At 42.7% G+C, this 19,432-nt stretch overlaps 1 protein-coding gene across 6 annotated transcripts in view; it reads left to right on the top strand.

Moving 5' to 3' along the window:
• Positions 1 to 19,432, top strand: part of utrn (utrophin) — a 159,685-nt gene that overhangs the window by 7,501 nt on the left and 132,752 nt on the right. For 4 of the 6 annotated variants that reach the window (XM_034527011.1, XM_034527012.1, XM_034527009.1 and 1 more), the window contains exons 1-8: positions 1,791 to 1,969; positions 9,691 to 9,752; positions 10,676 to 10,768; positions 12,003 to 12,080; positions 14,136 to 14,228; positions 14,802 to 14,974; positions 16,060 to 16,175; positions 16,829 to 16,995. In XM_034527011.1, the coding sequence (XP_034382902.1) occupies positions 1,888 to 1,969; positions 9,691 to 9,752; positions 10,676 to 10,768; positions 12,003 to 12,080; positions 14,136 to 14,228; positions 14,802 to 14,974; positions 16,060 to 16,175; positions 16,829 to 16,995 (864 nt within the window). In that variant the 5' untranslated portion in view covers positions 1,791 to 1,887. Of the gene's footprint in view, positions 1 to 1,790; positions 1,970 to 9,690; positions 9,753 to 10,675; positions 10,769 to 12,002; positions 12,081 to 14,135; positions 14,229 to 14,801; positions 14,975 to 16,059; positions 16,176 to 16,828; positions 16,996 to 19,432 lie in introns of those variants that run through there. The other 2 variants (XM_034527016.1, XM_034527010.1) reach the window with 1 other exon arrangement.

The raw sequence follows: 19,432 nt of genomic DNA, 5'->3' as shown, positions 1-19,432 counted from the left end.
GCAACCATTTTCAGCATCCTCAATGTTGTGGTCCTGTTAATTGCTGTGTGTTGAGATAACAAGCATAAAGACATCTGTCACTGGAGGAGAAATCCCTTGTAAATCAAGTGGACAGTAGCCTCAACCACCACGGGTTTGAGTAGGGGGTGGGACTCTGACTGCTGTTTTGTGACGGGTGGGGACCACAAACAGAAATCTAAGTGGACAATAACGACAGGAAGCTGGCACAGCTATAACATTAAGTACATTTTTTCATTACAAATATCTGCAGGACACCAAAGAGTGACAGTACAATGGACGTTTCTGTCAGTGGAGAACAGTAAAGCCTATTGGTGTAACTAGAAGCCATGGGCATGTGACTATCCTGGATTGTAAATTATTTATTAAATCTTGCGCAGTTTATTGAGCTTGTGGGCGAGGAGGCTTTGATGGTCAGCCAGAGGAGGATACACAGTCGGGGTCTTATCTTTCCCAACTCTAAACCTTGACATATTTGTTTTTGTTGTGCTTTGTGACAGAAGGATTAGTTATTTTGATTCATACATCAACATAAATACAGTGAGTGCTACTATTTACCCAAGTTCCAATAGCAAACATCCAGTAAACGAGCCGCTCTAAATGCCATGTAAACCCAAGCAATGTTTGTGGTGAGACAGACATGGGATTTTGCTATCATGAGCAAATTAAGTATATGTGTGTGCATGGGTGCGTGTATGTGTGTGCGTGTGTGTGTTACACAGACAGAGATGTTTATGCCAGCACAATGTGCATATGCACTCACTCGGCTTCATTCAAGCAGTTTGATGACGGATGCTCTCGGGCTGGTGTGTGAGGATGGAATGACGGAGGGGGACGCCTGTCTTTGGGTCCATGACTGATGCAGCCAAGTGGAAAGTCCCTTTTGGCCTCTGAATCATTCATTCCCTACCAGAGCTAGCCCCACCCAACACAAGTTGTGACCAGACCAGCTGCTACAACTCTCTCTGGAAGGAAGTGGATTTAATTCAGTCAGACTCGGGGAAGTTGGTCACGGGTGGACCGGGCTGGTATTCCTCCTCTACTTCCTCTTTTGAAGGAAGGAAAAAGAGACAACAAAAGACATTAACTTTCTCTCTCTGTTTCCCTCCCCCCTCCCCCACTCTACTCTTGCTCCCATCTCTGTCCCTATTTCACCCTCTCTGTGGGAATAGAGTTGTTTGTTCAGTTGCCCCTCATTGACTAAATATGTCAATGAGCAAATGGACTCATACCTTTGCCCTGTTCCCTGTTCCACCACTCTGGCTCTCAGACCGGCATTACATGTTTTGACTGCATGTCCTGCATTCAATCCGAGTCATTTCTTTGATTGTCGAAGGTTTCCCTTTCATATAAACGGTAGCAAAGGAAGTGGCGGCTGAAGCCCAGGTGCCGGCAGGATGTTTTAGGGTCTAGGTCACTCTGGGTCATGTCTATCCGCTGTCACTCTCTGCGCCGTGGGAGAATGAGAGCCGTTGACCCCGTCAGTACGTAGTTTTTTTTTTCAGGGGAGAATCAGCTGTCAGTTACAGCATTTTGTTTACATGCACAATACTCTACGTGACCTGCCACTTACCTTTTTAATTGCGCTGCTTGTCACTCACTTTTCGCCGCCTCCTGTCGAGTGTGAACATGTGTCTGTGTGTGTGTGTGTGATGTCACATCTGACAGCGCCGACCCAGCACCCCAAATAAACAGACCTAGTGTACTCGATAAATGCTCTCATACCTCTACTTCCTCTTTCTCGTTTTTCTCTCTCTCTCTCTCTCTCTCTCACCACCACCACCTTCTTGCCTTCCTGTTCCGGATTTGTTTCTCTTTCTTTCTGTCTTTTTCTGTCTCTTTTTTTTGTATAAAGACTTGCTTTCCATCATGAATTTGAGTAAGTGGATGTCGTGGAGAAAGCGTAACTTTTTCAGGAGGAAAGGAAAGCTTGAAAACAGTCTTGATCTCGGTAAGTGGATGAGCACATCTGTATTACTGTCCATCTATGAAGGAGTTTAACAATGAATTCAAAGACGCATCACAGGAAATTAAGCTGTTTATCCACTTAACTTGTCTGATGACTTAACAAAGTGTTGGGGCACTTTATCATCTTTAGTTGAAAGGTCTGTTAAACCAAAACTGAATGTCCCAATGAGGCTCTCAACATGCCGGCAGTTGGTCACGGCTTTTCATACCCACAGACGGCACGGCACTTAAGTCTGGATCTCTGATGCTTTATGCAAAGAGCAGTGAGAACATCAGCGATGGCTCTCTGGAGACTTCTTAGTGATGTGACCTGTATCTTTAGCATCTCGGTGTGGCTGAAAGTTAAAGCCTCTGCCCCACCACGTATTCGGGCAGTGATCTCTGGGTGATACCTTCTTTGTCTCTTTTCTTCTTGTCACGACCCATGCACTCTGCCCTTTTGCACGCTGGGATGGTGCCGAACAGCGTTTCTGTGTTTACCTGTGTTCATTCCCTATCCCACGATGCATTAGAACTCCCCACACTAGGCTTGCCCTGTCGTGTTCTGCTCTGCCCCCAATCTGTTTCCCTTTCATTGGCAGTGTCCCTCTTTCCCTCCCCTCTCTCTTTGCTGCAGCATTCTTCTGATCTTTTCCTCCCTCGTCGGTCAAGGAGCGACAGAGACAGAGGAGAGAGAGGGGTGAGGAGGAGAGTGAGGCGTGAATGTCAAACTCTATTTGGTGCTAAAACTCTTGGATTATCTCTCACTACCTGGCTGTTTTTTGGGGGCTTTTGTTGCTTCTTCGGTTCAGCGTTGTGGTGGCTTCTGGTAAATGATGGCAGAGTATGGGCTCAAACTCAGAGGTAGGAACTTTTGACAGGTGTGTGTGTGTGTGTGTGTGTGAGTGTGAGTGACACATGGCTCGGTGGCAGCTCTGTTTGTGACAGGTGGGGCACTTTAGTGTGAACTCAGACTGCAGACATGGTGACAAATGCTGTATAGATTTCGATACCGATCAAGTTGTATGCATGCTTTGCAACAGTTGGACGTTCATGCTATGAAGTTAAGATAATAGTTTTTAAAGTGTATTGTCATATGTATTATTGTATGTACTTTCTCCTGCTCTTCAGCAAACGCACTATAGACGCCACAGTGTTTACGATAGATGTTACATTATAAGTATGTTCCTAAAGATGCTCCTTTACGGGAAGACATCCTTTTTAGACACTACAGCTTCACCACTCTTTGCTTTATTCTCATACTTTTTACCATCTTCAAGTTGTATCTCTGACTCGGCTCACTTCTTACAGTTCATCTTGCTCTGACTGAATTCCAGTACCCCTCACCTCACCATTCTTGCTCACCCAGCACACCCCACAGGGATGCTTTTCATGTGGGGATATGAGTTAATTTTTCTGGACGTTCTGAAGTGTTTACCTTTTACAAATTCCCAGATCTTAGCAAGGAAAGATTGTCAACAAGGCTGTGCCGGCTGGGACAAGCTTAGACAAGTGACCACTGGAGGAAGGAGGGAGGAATGCACAGGGAAATGATAGGAATTCAATGCATTCCTCTCAACGCACAAAGTCAAAATAAAGCACATCTTTGCCATCCAACTGTTACCTGAATTGACTTATATGTGCACTTTTTTCGCGTGAACATATATGAGGAAAAGTGGAAATTTGTCAAAGAGCTTCTAAGTTTAGCGATGAACACAAAAAAACACTATTGACATGTCATGGGATTATACAAAGCCAAATCAAATTGTTCACAGGATATTAAACCTGCGCTTCTTTCTAGTGAATGTGATACTTGACATGTTTCTCTACATGGCTTGTACATAAACACAAGATATGAGGTTACAGATAATTACGATCACTCCTCTGCATTGTGGAGGTTGGTTTATGGCATTTTGCCAGTTACACCTAAAGTTTATGGGCATATCTACGGGATATTTCGTTGTCTTTTTGATTCCTCACAATTCATTCTGTGTGTACGCCCTCTGGTGTTTCGGTGTATAAACGCCTCCGTTCATGCTCTGAGCTCTGCGGAGGCCAAGCATGAGTATAAACAAAGCTTAAAGAATCAGTGCCCTCCACTAGGCTGCTGCTGGTGCAGGACTGATAGACAAGACAACCAAAAGCTGAGCCTCCTTCTGGACTCTCATCAAGTTGAAGTTCACCCTGGAAAACTTTCAATTTTTTTACGAGTGCAGCCTCTGCTTGAGAGTCCTTTTATAGCCAAGACATGAGCCTTCCTTGATTTCATCTCCAATGACCCCAGTAAAGCATGTACAAAAAAAAGGTTTATTTTGTGGTGTTGTGACTTTCAACACTGACAACTTTCAAACACACATTCCAGTAAGTTTTTCTCCTGCATATTAAACTTTCAGTTACTTCAGCGGATACTGGGGATACATGTGTGGCTTCTCTGTCATTCTTTCAGTGGCCACACATGCGTTTTAAGCTTAAACGAATCACTGATTGGGATAATTTAGAGGTTTTAGCTGTAAAGTATAACTGAGCTAAATGTAATTGCTGCTAAACTTTGTAAATATCTCTATTTGTCTAATCTCTGAGCTCTCATGTTTACTGTGTGACGCTGCCGTGGAAACCCTGATGGTTTGTTTGATTTTCACCTCGGTGCCTCCCACCTTCTCCCCCTGTGTGTGGTCACAGTCTCTCTCCACCTGTGAGAGGGAGGGATACACTAATAGACTGGAGCTGTAAATTGTATGTGTCTGCTGTGTGTTCCCAGCTGGCTGCTCTGAAGAACATGTGTGTTTCTTGCCTGCTTATGTCCTCGCTTGAGGTTTACTGGCGGTTCATTGTTCTCAAACTTCTCAGTCAAGACATGAGAGCAGCCAGGCAATTTAGTTTAGATCATGTAATATCTCAGAAAAATTTACTTCCTGAATTTATTGCTTTGGTAGTTTTTGCGTTCATTCATCTTTTTGACCGAAACAGAAAGCTCTGCAAACAGACTGTGAGCATAAGTAAGATAATTCCTCTTTTTTTTAGAAAGGGAACCAGACAAAAAACATGACACGCAACAGTTAGTTTGTTGTGGTGCGAGCGTGCATGTGTGTACATAACAATATATTGAGAGCATGTGTGTGCTCCGTGAACTGTGAGAGGACACCAGTGGGATTACTCTTCCTGATGTATTCACTACTTCCTGTTTGGCTGTCGAGGAAGAGAAACGTTTGTTTCTCAGCACATTCACTGTACATAACAGTAATGGGATATATGATTATTTGACAGGGGTCGACTACTTAATAATGTAGAAATAATATTAGTAGGACCTCAAGTTCAGTGATGGTTCTATTTCCTCAGTAAACATGAATATGCCTTTCGGTTCCACGAAGCAAGTTCGGCAAAATCACCATAGCAACACATCCAACAATTTGAACCTGCTCCAGCGCAGGCTCATTCAGTCTAGCTGGATAAGATGGCCACTCCCTCAAAAGAAAATGGCAGCTCCCTTCCTCAGAGATCCCATTGAGGAAGGAGCGATATTAGTTATATTAGCATTTTATAGGGAGAGAGTTCTTATCACGTCCTGATGACTTCCTATATGAGCGCTATCCATTCTGCCCACAAGGAATCATTTATTTACAGACCTTCTCGAGCCATACGTTGAACACCACACGCCACAGCCGGTCTCACAGACTGTATGCAGAGCCTTGTGGTACATTGTTGTACATTGTTGTCCAGAGTCGGCGATGCAGAACATCGGGAAAGCCGCTGTATGCCGCGTTGTTCGTGTATTTAGCGCTTAAGAAACGTATGGATGTGTTAATTACGTTCCCTGGCCATGTCCGAGTAAATGCAATAAAGGTTCTATATGGTCATCTCCACATACATGAATATACACATATTATCTAATTATTTAAAGAAATATAATCGGATTGATTGGGGTGATGAGAACACTTATGCGTTCACACCAAAAGCAGTGCGAATATATTCCATGAAAGTCAATACACAGATGAATGGATGCGAATAAAGAGGATTTCCTCTGAGTTTATTTGCCTTTGTCCATCCATCCATCCATCCATCCATTTTCAATACAGCTTATCCTCATTAGGGTCGCGGGGACGCTGGAGCCTATCCCAGCTGACATAGGGCGAAGGCAGGGGACACCCTGGACAGGCCGCCAGTCCATCGAGGGCACATGTAGGGACATACAACCATTCACTCTCACATTCACTCTCACATTCACACCTATATTTGCCTTTTTGCTGTTAGTAAATCACGGTTTCTGTGAGTGACGCTTCCCCCTTTTAAAGTCGGACGGGCACGCGCAACTATCCTGTGAACTGAGGTCTGGTTCAAATTAACGAGATAGTTTGAGCACGGACCAGCCTTTGAGAAACCGGGATAGCCCGGTTAATTTAAGATGGCTAATAGGACATTTGATCGGCTTAGTTGAGTCACGTATGAGAAATAGGGCCCTGGTCACACAAAACACAATCACACAGACACCCATTTTAGACCACAGCTGATCTGACAGTTTGTTCACAACTAAGTCAGCATGTAAAGTGGAATGTATAACGTCCGTGCCTGAAGTACTTGTTTGTGCGGAAGTAAATGGTCATAAGCAAAGTGACATAAGTGGACACATGTTATGGTGTGTAAGTGATGTTTACACAGACTCTGCTTTGTGAGGGTATTTTTCACACACACACACACACACACACACACACACACACACACACACACACACACACACACACACACACACACCCCCGCCGCTGCTTTGATCCGTCCACCAGTAAGACATTCCTGTGCTGTGGTGAGTAGGAGCAGCAGACAGATTGAGGTGGAGCAGTGAATGAATCGAGTGTATTGTCCTGTCAAGGTGGTACGGTGGAGAGCCCAGGAGACCTGAGCCCACATGGACCCTCTCCCCACGGGCCTCAGAGGCCCTCCACAGGGTGCTGATATGACTAAGGACAGGAGGCCTCTGCATGGGCTTTTTAGAAAAGGAAAATGTACATTGTGTTGAGAGCATGCTTGTCCTATACCGGTCCTGCTCCTCGTGGGTTGTTTTTTCCCCCTCTGTCTGCCTCTCTTTATCTTTTTGTGTCTCTCCTTGTTTTCTCTCTTTGTTGTCTGCCTGTCTTTCATTCTTCTTCTCTCCGTGTCTGTCAAACCATTCCACTGGTAAGTTATCCACCGTGATTGATTGCCAACAGTTATTGGGCCCCCTGTTATGTCACCTACTCTTTTGTCAATCATGCTATCGTTTTATTTTTCAAAGACCCCATGACCGTCTTTGTCTCCTGTATCCTTTTCTCCATCACCTTCTTCATTTATCACCTCCTTCAGCTATCCCCTCTTTGTCTTCCTCACCTCTTGAGAAAGAATTCTTTAGGTTTCATTGTTGCTGCCTGAGATTTATGTGAAAAAATAGGTCAACATACTCTCAGGAGGGCCTTTTACAGTGTTACGGTTCAAAGGCCTTTAAAGACAATGGCACAAGGAAGAGGACCCTGTGCAAGTGTATACGAGTATCGTCTCTACTGCTTTACTTTCCACCTAAAAATCCAGTCGTCTCTTTCCACAGAAATAACCCTCCACATTCTTGTCGTCTCAGCGCCAATCAACTTCTCTGGTCTTTTTTTTAGATCCAGATAAATTATGTGTGCCTACTTCCCACTGTGAATGCTACACATAAAGTAGAATAATGTAAGATTATTCAATCCTCACATACATTGTCATGAAACTGGTTCTTAAGAATACTTGACAGCAACTTTGTTTGACAACTAAAAGGTTTTCACATTCAGTCAAAAGTTCAAAGTATCCGTAAATAATGCAATTTCATGATCAAATGGAAGATGTAGAAACTCTGTCTTGTCTTCTTCCCAATTACCTCACGTCAATTTTTTTGGGGTCAAGCCCAAAATCACAAATTTCCCCCAAAGGGCTTAATTATCTGTATAGCGCCTTCTTTACGTAGACCCTTCATAGTTCTAAGAGAATCATATCTCTAGTCTAGTCTGGGCTAGTCTCTTCCACCACCATTTATCTAATCCTCTCACCTCTTCACCTCTCTCACCTCAGGCCTCTGTTTGCAGTACATTCTTGCATTTATGCCCCTTCTCACCCAGCGGCTGAGCGCACGCACGCACGCACGCACGCACGCGCGCGCGCACACACCCCAGACAAAGAAGCCGACGGCTGTTGGGGCTGGTGATCATAACCTCTGACCTTTTGTTCGGTTCATGGTACTTTACACAGCGGCTAGTTGAATGACAGTGGCAGTTTAATGCTCACACACATGGTCCTTTTTGCACCTCTGTCCAAGACTGTATTGTCTTGTAAATTCTCTTCATTTTGACAATTGTGAGAGAACGACAACTTAATGAACGTATTATTTAGGAGGTTAAAGTACAGGAAGGGCACACGAGAAAGAAAACAACCTAAACTTGCAGAACATACGTATTTATCTGAGGTGCAGGTTCTCTGACACTATAACAGACAACATTTGTTCCCTCTGGAGTACAACCTTATCGTTGATGTTGTTGTTCTGTATTTGACTGGAAGTTCATTCGGCTGCTAAACTTGGTCGAGGAATGTTTGTCTGCGGTGATTTGATGTTCTCGTCTGGAGTTTAATGATCCACCACTCTACATCCTGTGATTGATGATCACATGACTGCAAGAGAAATTCTCTCCGTGGGCTCTATGATTATGGCTTTTGAGTGAATATCTTTATAATGATACTTTTGCATTTGATTTCAGTCATTTGTGAAGCATATTGCTTGTCACATGATGACAAATGCCCCTCCACAGTATGTATGCAACTGGTCAACCTTTTATTGTTCCCAGTTCCACTTCCTAAACTCAGGAAACTGGCTGATACAAAAGTGCAGATGCAAATGCCAATCCTGTGCTCGCCTTTTTACCATTTCTAAATCTGTATAATACTTTCTTGCTGCAAGAAATAAATAAATAAAAAATGCAGCTGGAATCAGTCCATGTTTTCAATCATTACTTTACAAATTCGTATGCAGTTTTAAAATGCCTTTTGTTTGATTTAGTGTTCATTGATTTTCTACTTCATTTATCACTCTTCTATGAAGGTTTTCTACTCGCAAAATGTAAGGTATGTTGCAATCTAAAATAAATGGCAAAGTCTTAATTAAATGGATAATTTTAAGCCATATTCTTTTAAATGTGGGACAAAGTGTAGCCAGCCATCGGCCAGGCACATCAAAGCAGCTGGCCCTCTGCCTGACACACGATGAGGCCTTATTGGGGAGCCATGTTGGGAGAATGAAGCAGGAGGAGCAGCAGGGAGGGAGTCAAGCGGGAAGAGAATGTGAAATATTTGTACATTTGAATCAGAGACCAGGGGAACATTATAAATGGTCAACGACTTCTGCACAGATACAGATTACTGACACGGCACACCTTTTGACATTTTCAACAAATGATCAAATGCCGCTCTCGCCTCCATTGTGTTGCTGTAATCTTCTGGTGTTCCAGCCACATTGATCATGATGCTTTTAAGCCGTGACGCCTCCAGCTACGAAAAACATTCACCAGCATGTCAGCGATGGAGTGAATTCAGCCAGTGGCTTCTTGAAATAAACCAGAGTGTGCAAATGGACTTTGAGTGTTTAACAATGTTCTATCGTCATACGACTGGCTGTACCTTCTGTTGATGTCCAATTGTTTAACCAGCTTTCTAACAACCTTTCTTCTTTGTCCTCCACAGATGAGCATGATACAGTACAGAAGAAAACATTCACCAAATGGATAAATGCACAGTTATCCAAGGTAATGTGAACGACTGTAGACCGGTTCAAGTGCCAAACTTTACCTGCACTGCTTGAAACAGATTGGAAAATGAAAATGTATTCAGAAAGAAGCCCATTAAGCTGAGTTATTGATTTAAAAAAGAGCTTAATCTGCCTGACATTGCAATAAATTACTTTATAGAATGACTGAAATGGTGGGACTATATCAAGGCTATTTCAGTCCAAAGATGCTTCCGCTATTTCTGATTTTGTGTCGTGTCCCACACTGAAGAGGCGACCGGCCTGCAGCAGTATAGCTTTGCTGCTAGCAGGGTAGCAGACTTAACTGTTGAAAATGTTGTGGATACTCTTATTATTTACTTTAATCTTAATGTGGTAAAACAAAGCACATCCTTAATTGCAAATGTTCCGAACAATGAAGTAAACATCATTTTGTTTTAATGCATATCTTCGTCCATTACTCTACCCAGAGACTGTTTCCTAGTGCTAATGGCTTTACGTGTGTGGTCCTCTTTTTCTATCTCATCATTCACAGTTGTGTTAAATATGCAGAGCGTCCGGACTTGACAGTTATTACGTCCTGGCAAAAGTCACGTGTCACCTTCTCTTGTCTGCCCTTGTCATATAAATATCAATTCAGTGCCGAGCTGACAGTCAATATCCTCCTTGAGCCGATCACATAGTTGATTCAAAGTTAAATCGGCACTTTTCTAGGTCAGTTAAAGCAGTAAATCTACTGTGTGTGCTCTATTGACCGAAAAAGCTGAGATCTCCTGCTTGCGTAAGTATAAATATCTGAGTGTGATTTGTTTATTGGTTTGGGATTTCTGTAGCAACATCTGGATTACTGTTTCTGAGCTGTAGCCCCACTCTGCAGCTCTCATCAATGGTGCGACACATTGTAGACACAACCTCACCTGTTCTGTTGTTTTCTTGTATCAGACGGGGAAGGCAGCCATCAAGGATATGTTCTCTGAACTGAGGGATGGGAGGAAGCTGCTGGACCTGCTGGAGGGTCTTACTGGCACTGTACTGGTGAGTTTGTAGTTTGTGTATATTAAGGTTTGCAGACATTCTGTTACACGGTAGCCAACAAAATATTCAAAAAAATAATAATTTGACCCTAAAATTCCTGAGATTTGTTTTGCTTCAATAGTATTGGTTTACTCTTCAATTCTTTTCCAAAGTTCTTCTTGGGGGCACGACCAGCGTTGTATCACCCATCCATCCATCCATCCATTTTCAATACCGCTTATCCTCATTAGGGTCCCGGGGGCGCTGGAGCCTATCCCAGCTGACATAGGGCGAAGGCAGGGGACACCCTGGACAGGCCGCCAGTCCATCGAGGGCGTTTTATCACCACTTAAATGCAATGTGCAGTGTTTTATTCGCTGAATCCAGGACAGTACAAGCAAATACTTTAGCCTAACGTTAAATCTAATGCAAACATTAGAGCCACACAGAGGATCTCAGCAGATGTAGTTTGGATGCTTGAATAGAAACATTACACATTAAGACTATTTACTTTCATCTACTATAGATGTGTAATTTTTGATTGTAGTATTTTCGGCTTGTTAGCTATTTTCAGCAAGACATTTCAGTTTTTCCTCACCAAAGATTTTGCTCAACAGAAGATTAGGGGGTTAAATTAATACTTTCCCCTAACAAACACTATCTTAAAAAAAGAGTGTAAAGAAACGTGACCAACCATGCGCTTACAATCATATACTTTAGTTTTTTTGAGTGTTCCTTTTTTATCTGTGTCCCCTCGGTGTTGAGCCTTCAACAGCGTCTCTGCTTTCTAGCACCTGCAGCCACACTAAGTGCCAACTGCCTCCGTGCCATACATACAGGCACATGCATGTGCACACACTGTCGGTCTGATGCCAGAATACTAATTCTATAATGGGGTGCTAATGAGTGATTGAGTTATGTGGAGACTTAAAAAGGATTTGCAGTTGGCAGCTATTCATCCTGCCATTCTTTCCATAAGTCGGCCTGTGGACACTGCTGATAGGGTAATGGGTGTGATTAACGTATGGAGAGAAACACTCTGCTGAGTGATGGCATTCCTTTTCTCGGTGTAGCAATGACTCACATTTTTTCACGAGTGTGAATAAATAAATGAATAAATGTGTCAAAGACTCAATTTTCAAGGAACTGCTCCATCTATCTCTGATGATTAAATAAACGGCCCAAGATTCCTGCACGCTCATGATAACACTGAACATGCTGTCAGCTGATCCGTGTTGTGTATCCTGTTCCTCAGACCAAAGAGAGAGGCTCAACCAGAGTGCACGCGCTCAACAACGTCAACAGAGTTCTTCAAGTCCTGCATCAAAATAATGTGAGTATCTGGTGTTTTTTGCAGTTTTTTGTTGCCGTCAGCTGCTGTTGACGGATGATTTTACCCACATCGCGTACGTCGGTGGTTCTTAACCAGACGCTATTCAGGTCAAAGAGTCTGCAGGGTTTTATTTTAGCATAGCACAGCCAGAAATAAGGAACTATAATGAACTGTAAACTTACCTGCTGCTGTGCTGCTGAAGTGAAAATTCACAAATGCTTTAGCTTTGGTACATTTGACATTGTCACACACTAGGCAAGGCAAGGCAAGTTTATTTATAGGGCACAATTCGTAAACAAGGCAATTCTAAGTGCTTTACAGCTACATAAAATTACAAATAAAATCATTCCATAAAAAACATAAAAATAATCATTAATTAATTATATTAAAAGCAAAGAGTGCAGATAAAATACTTTCAGTTGTCAAATAGAACTGTTTTCAGCCTGGATTTAAACATTGTCAGAGTTGAGGCCTGTCTCACATCTTCTGGAAGACTGTTCCAGATTTTAGAAGCATAAAAGTGAAACGCAGCCTCCCCGTGTTTAGTCCTGACTCTGGGCACCAGCAGGAGACCACTCCCTGAGCTTCTCAGAGCCCGAGATGGTTCATATGGCTCTAACATGTCACACATGTACGTTGGTGCTAGATCATGAAGAGATTTGTACACAAGCAGAGCTGTTTTAAAGTCTATTCTCTGAGCAACAGGAAGCCAGTGGAAAAGACCTGAGCACTGGACTAATATGGTGGTATTTCCTGGTTCTAGTCAGGACTCGAGCAGCAGCGTTCTGGATGTACTGCAGCTGTTTTACAGCTCGTTTAGAGAACCCAGTGAGCAGGCCGTTACAGTAGTAGGTTTGAATGTGTCATTTAGTTGACACTAAGTTTTGTATTTTTCTTTCTGCATCGCCCCTTCGCTCCCTCATCCCTCCTCCTCTCTTTGTACATTGGCTTGTCTTAATGCCATAACCTTAGCAGTGGGAGATAATGGGAATGCTCATGGGAAGTCACAGAGGCTGGAGATTGCATGCAACCCCTGCTGTTTTTTTTTAGATACTGTCAGCTGGCAGTGGAGACCAGAGTTTCCACGAGCCTTTAAAGTCTAATGCCTGCAGAAAAATGAAACGACGCGTTGGAAGTTTTGGGAAATAAATAGATATTATAAAAACACTTATTTATAGTATAGAAACCACAGTTACTCTGCACATTTAACACGTTTCTAAAGCTGCATCTAAAGAACTGGCGGTATTGTGAACTCCCTTATTGCCGTCAAATGACAAGAGGTTAATAATGTGTGATGGAGTGCTGCTGGCTTATTTTAGTTGCTTTATTAAAAACTTTTGGGAAAATACAAGTTCACAGGGCATGTCCTAGTTTAGAAGTTGGGGGTAGAAACATGCACACCCGCAGAAGCATAATGATCTGTATGTGTGGTGCAGAACGAAAGAGTGGCAGAGAGAGAAGGGATAGTGTGCAGGATGGAGCTCATTGGGACGAAGGGTCAGAGGTCAGCTCTGCCGTAGACAAAGCGGTCACTTTTTAGTTTGACCAGACACTTGACCTCATGTTCCACTCTGTGCCTTGATCCTCTCCAGAATATTTATATGTAATCAGTCCTCACTTGGCCTCTCCTCATATGATTTGGTGTCTGACAAGGCTGCAGACATCTATAGGCACCATTAGAAGGGTGTAATTAGGGTTGTAAAATCCACTTTTGGGTGAATATGCATGGTTCAGAAGTGTTCAGCTGTAACCGTGTGGACGCTCATGAACATTCAAAGCAAACCACTTGATTAAGACATTCAGATGTTACTTTGTGTAAGGGTTCGTGCTGTAACCAGCTTAATTTTGAAAATATTTTACGATTACAGCAAACAAAAGATTTTCTCTGAGAAGATTTTATAATGTGTGCAGCTGGGTTGGCTTTTCAACTAATCTGCTCAAAACAGGAATCATTTATATAATAATAACTTTACAACTAGTACCTGACTTTGTGCCTGTAATATTAGTTATTTATCTTCATTGAGCCTCTTTCTCATCGTCTGTCATTTCTCACAGGTTGATCTGGTAAATATAGGAGGGACAGATATTGTGGATGGGAACCGCAAGCTGACTTTGGGCCTCATCTGGAGTATTATCCTTCACTGGCAGGTGAGCACACATTTGCTGTTCCTTTCTTTCCACTCACATCCTGTATACACACACACACACACGCACACGCACACACACACACACACACACACACACACACACACACACACACACACACACACACACACAGAGGCTCATTAATGTTTGCTCTGACCGTAAACTCACAATTCATCATTAATGATCCAGAGTCATGTGCACACGTGCGTGTAAACATGCTTATCGTCCACTGCTTTGTGTAAGTTTGACCTGCTGAAATTTAGATCAGCCATTTGAAGGAAAACAGTTCATCAAAAAGTTGTATTAAAAGGGTTTCAATATTATATATTGTGTATATATATTGTTTTAAATAATAGTTTTTTATTAGTAGTAAATAATAATGTCACTCGTGTAAATGTATGCACTTCTCATATAATTACTTACACATTTTGAAAATCTAAGCCAGTCACATGATGCTCTAATCTGCCACGGTCCCCCGATAAAATGATCATTAGAACAATTATCACTTTCCATATCAACAAAAAAACAACATACTCACGTTTTCACCCTCGTTTTTGTTTTTCCATGTCTGTGTAGGTGAAAGATATCATGAAGGATATCATGTCCAACCTGCAGCAGACCAACAGTGAGAAGATCCTCCTGAGTTGGGTACGTCAGTGCACCCGCTCTTACTCAGAAGTCAATGTGCTGAACTTCACCACCAGCTGGGCTGACGGCCTGGCTCTCAACAGCATCCTACATCACTTCAGGTGAGGAGAGGTCTTAGATTCTGGAGGTTGCTGGTGTGCAACATGGGGTCATTTTAACAAAACATGTTACTGCAGTGATCTGGTGAAATGGACCCCATTCTCTGTCTTCATTCATGTCTTTGTATCTCGGTACATTTAGTCTAAATCGCGTTAACATTTTGCAACACTTTTTCCGTACCTTCTTATGTGCCATGTTGGGATATCTGTTGCTGTTTGGGGAATTGTTCCACTTAAAGTCTTTGCATATTTGACATATGTCCTTAGACTCTGAATGTAAATCATCTGGAATCCAGACCAAGAGCTTCAAATACCTTCAAGAAACCAATTCCTGAAATTTTAAGTGTGTGTGTGTGTGAGACAGAGGGAGAGATTGTGAGGATACCCATGCTAAGTGGCAGGAGGTCAGGTTGACAGGTCAGCGCCTGCTGGGTGTGTGTACACCGCTTGACTTGCTCTGTTTACGCCTGCCATGCCGCTGTTTACACACGCTTGGTGTATGTGTGTAAGCTGCTGTTTGAAAAGAAAGAGAGCGGGAGAAGCATTAAGGCTGTTTTCCCCGCTTTCTCAAACCCCTTGTCTTTACTAGCTACGTGCACGCACACACACACTCACTCACAGGCCTGTGAGCTGTGAGCAAGGCCAGTGTTGGTTTAGACCTGGGCCAGGGTTTAGGTGGATAACTGAACACACACATTCCACACCCAACTGGCCTCAACACAAGTCCCTCCTGCACAACTAAGGGAATAGTCTTTTCTGTACGGAGAACCGATTATATGTTCCAAATGCGTGTTCCTTTTTTTTTCTGCACAAGGGTTATGTTCAGTAAAAGGTCATATTTTGACCAAACATTATCTAGGAACCGCCACTGAGTTCTGCCATTGTTGGTATACACACTTTGTACATGAGTGCACATAAAACAGAAGCTGTGTTCTGTGTTGTTGAGATTTCCCTTCCCACCAACAGCACCAGCAATGCGGATGTGATGCATGTGTTTATTGTCTGAGTGTCCCCTTCATTTTGGACATTTTAAATGTTAAAGTCTCCATGTTGCTGCTCTCATCGCCGCTGTTCTTTTGTGTCTTCAGGCCAAATGCATTCAGCTGGGATCAGGTAGTCAGGCTGAGCGCTGTGGAGAGACTGGACCATGCCTTCACTGTAGCCAAAGACCAGCTGGCTATTGAGCGGCTCCTGGATGCTGAAGGTACGGCCTTATTGAGCAGCGTCAAACACTTGTACACCGACTGTAACTATTATTATTATATAATATTATATTATATCTGCAGAAAGATTTGTTTTAGAAATTGTAAAAAATTGTTTACAAAAGAAAAGGCACCTAGGCGACTACCTATTTATAGTAGTCCCAAAGATTAGTTGGATATGGAATGACTACTGTCCAACGTTCTCACATATGAACACATGGCCTGTGTTCATGGAGCCTGCCTTCATGTCCTGCCAGCTGTTGGATAAGCTCACGGTGGAGCAAATACCTTGGTGTTGTCTTTGGGCTGTGCTTATGCAGAATGTTTTTTTACAGTTCAAGGAGCACCTGAAGCTGTCTATGTTCAGAGCCTTCTTGTTATGTCATGACCGAGAGGTAGTCACACCTGACCTGTGTCAAAGCCTTGTTTAATTTGTACAACTTGCCTCAACCTGCCTTTTTCTCTCCCCTCTCCCCTTCCTTCCCATCTACTCTCCTCCTGTCACCCTTAACTGCACCATGCTGCTTTTCTCCACCTCTCTATCCCCTGCTCTCCTCCTCCTCCTCCCCTTGCTTCTCCTGCTTAATTTCTATCTCTGATTTTTTTCTGCCCCTACATCCACCTCCCTCCCACCATCTTGCCCGCTCTCTCTCAGACGTGGCAGTGCAGTTACCAGATAAGAAGTCCATCATCATGTACGTGACATCGCTGTTTGCCGTGCTGCCCAAAGACGTGAGCATGGAGGCTATCAGAGAAGTGGAGACCCTCCCACGCAAATACAAAGTGGAGTCTGAGGGCTCAGGTCCAGGCCTCAGGGCTCAGGTAAAACACACCACAAAGTATGCTGGTACTTCAAGTGATATGATAAAGGAGGGTACGATATCAGCTTGCATATATCACCAACAAGATTTTGGTGGTTAGTAGACTTACACCGTAGTCAATACTAAGGTGTAAGTCTACTATTCTCACAACCTTTTAAACCTCTGAGTCCATGGAGACATCTGTTTTTCATGGAATCCAAAGTGCTTTTTTTTATGTGCACACCCTAAAAATCCACAGCTGGTAACCAGCAATGTAGACAAACGCACATTGAGTCCAAACTTTGGGAATTCATAACTAGAATCAAAAACAGCAGTTCAGAGCTGATTGTCGATACACAAACCTAGGTCAAGTGGCAAAGGAGATTACTGAAGGTCATCACGCCGAACACTAGTCCGCCTTCAATTTAGTGTTGGTGAAGTCATAAGATCATGGTATAGTTTATTATATCCTTTTTACTTCTGCTGATTGCATGTATGGCTAAAAAAAATAATCATAAAAGCTAATTTGTGGGGATTATCTTATTGAACAATACCTGTAAGTATCCTACATGTGTGTTTATAACAGAGCTTATTTTAAAAACGTCAATGGGATAGTTTATCAGTTTTGTTAACTATTCGTGCCATAGCGATTGTGGCTAGCTATGTTTCTTATGAGCTTGGCTAACCTCACTATCACGCTTTAGCAAACAGTCGATCATCTGACACCCTTCCAAAACTAACTTCATTGGACTTGAATATTTTTGATTTATGTTCTGCATATGCCAATATGTAGATTTCCTGCAAATATATTGTACTATAATGTAACTATTTGGTTCATGGGATGTACAATTTAGTAAAAAGCATAGTGGAAGTCCTACCCCATCCTGTTTTTGATAATTTGATCTGTCAATACAAAATAAACAAAATAGTGGACTATTTCTTTTATCCACATGGTTCAGTTATTTCAATAGTGACACAGTGCTCCCCAGTGCCTGCCTGTCTGAACCCCCCTTGTCTGTGCTCGTGGGAACAAACGTTATCTCTTTCAATGAACCAAGAGATGATAGTTCAGCTCCTTAATGTCAGCTTCAACAACTGAAAAGCTGAAGGTGCAAAAAATAATAATTGAACCCATAACTGCTTCAACCTTTGCTGCCGTGTTGCGCTTCTGATAACATTCAGTTTGAAGGCCACCGACGCCGTTATGTGCAAGCACAAGGAATATTGTTAAGTGTCTCATTGTGTGAGTCACTCCCACCCTAAAAAAAAAGCCATCTCCTTCATTCTCTCCAGCACTGCTCATGAAAAGCACAGCAGGCGGAGGCAAATGGGGAGCAGAGTCATGACTCACCCCTCTGACATTAGCCAACAGACCGAACTGCATGCTGCTGGAAACTCAGAGCTGTAAAGGGGTGGAAGGAAATGAGGGAATACATTGGTGAGAATGGGAGTGTGTGCAGAGAGGTGACGGTTATTTGAGCATTAAAGATGCCCGTATGCTGGTGGGCAGGAGGCTTTACATGCACACACTGATACTGTTCAATGTTTTAACATCTGTGAACATTTCAGAGTCTTATTCCTACACTTTTTGTTCAGTTGAACTTTCCTGCTGTTTGACTAACTTGTGATTTAGTAACGGCAGCAGATCAAACTGCAGTATGAATACATCCCTGATGGGGGTGTTTCAGAGAGGTTTTAGTCAGAAGTCAGAAACCACCTCTTAAGTTTTTATTGCCCATGGGCACATACCTCACGCGTCCTGGAACGAGTGCTGGAAAAGTCTTTTTAAATAATGTCCTGATTGGTCCAACAAGGGGTTTACTTTCCTGGCAAAGTTCCTCTCTCCATAGGAAGTGATGCGTAATGCTGCTGGTAGTGAGAGAGTGGAGGCAAAAATAAAGGCTCTTTGTTTCTGATAAGTTCTGTTCCTCTTGATATTGGAACTTCATGCTACTGGTTCATGCTATTCCTGTTGCATTCTTAATGGAAATTTTAGATAATGATTGTTTTCAATATTGACAGCTTGAGATCTAACCAAAGTTTATTGCCTTACCGTCAAGGTTGGAATATCACAGATTTACGTATGCATGATGATGCATTTCATGTTCCAGAACCACAACGGCAAATATGATGAATGCAGGGATTGAGTTGAGCAAATCATCTGGTGATAATAAAGCGTTCTGTTGACCACAGTTATTTTACAGCCATTCAAGTAAATAAATCGAGCACGGCTGCAGTTTCTTTCTTCTCTCTCTCTCTCTCTCCCTCCTCCCTCCGTTCTATTTCCTTCTGTCGTTGTTACTTTGTCTCTGCCAGCCTCCATGTCTAACATAAGGACTTGCAGTATGTCCAAAAGGTCATCACTTCAAAAGGTCATCACTTCAGCAGGTGACCTTATTTCGCTACACAGACGTTACTGTTGTTTAATTTGATCCTGGAAAACAAAGGTCCATTTGACT

This window comes from Cyclopterus lumpus, chromosome 24, assembly GCF_009769545.1.
Source record: "Cyclopterus lumpus isolate fCycLum1 chromosome 24, fCycLum1.pri, whole genome shotgun sequence".
In the NCBI taxonomy this organism is placed as follows: domain Eukaryota; kingdom Metazoa; phylum Chordata; class Actinopteri; order Perciformes; family Cyclopteridae; genus Cyclopterus; species Cyclopterus lumpus.
This window is presented reverse-complemented; position numbering and strand designations above follow the sequence as displayed.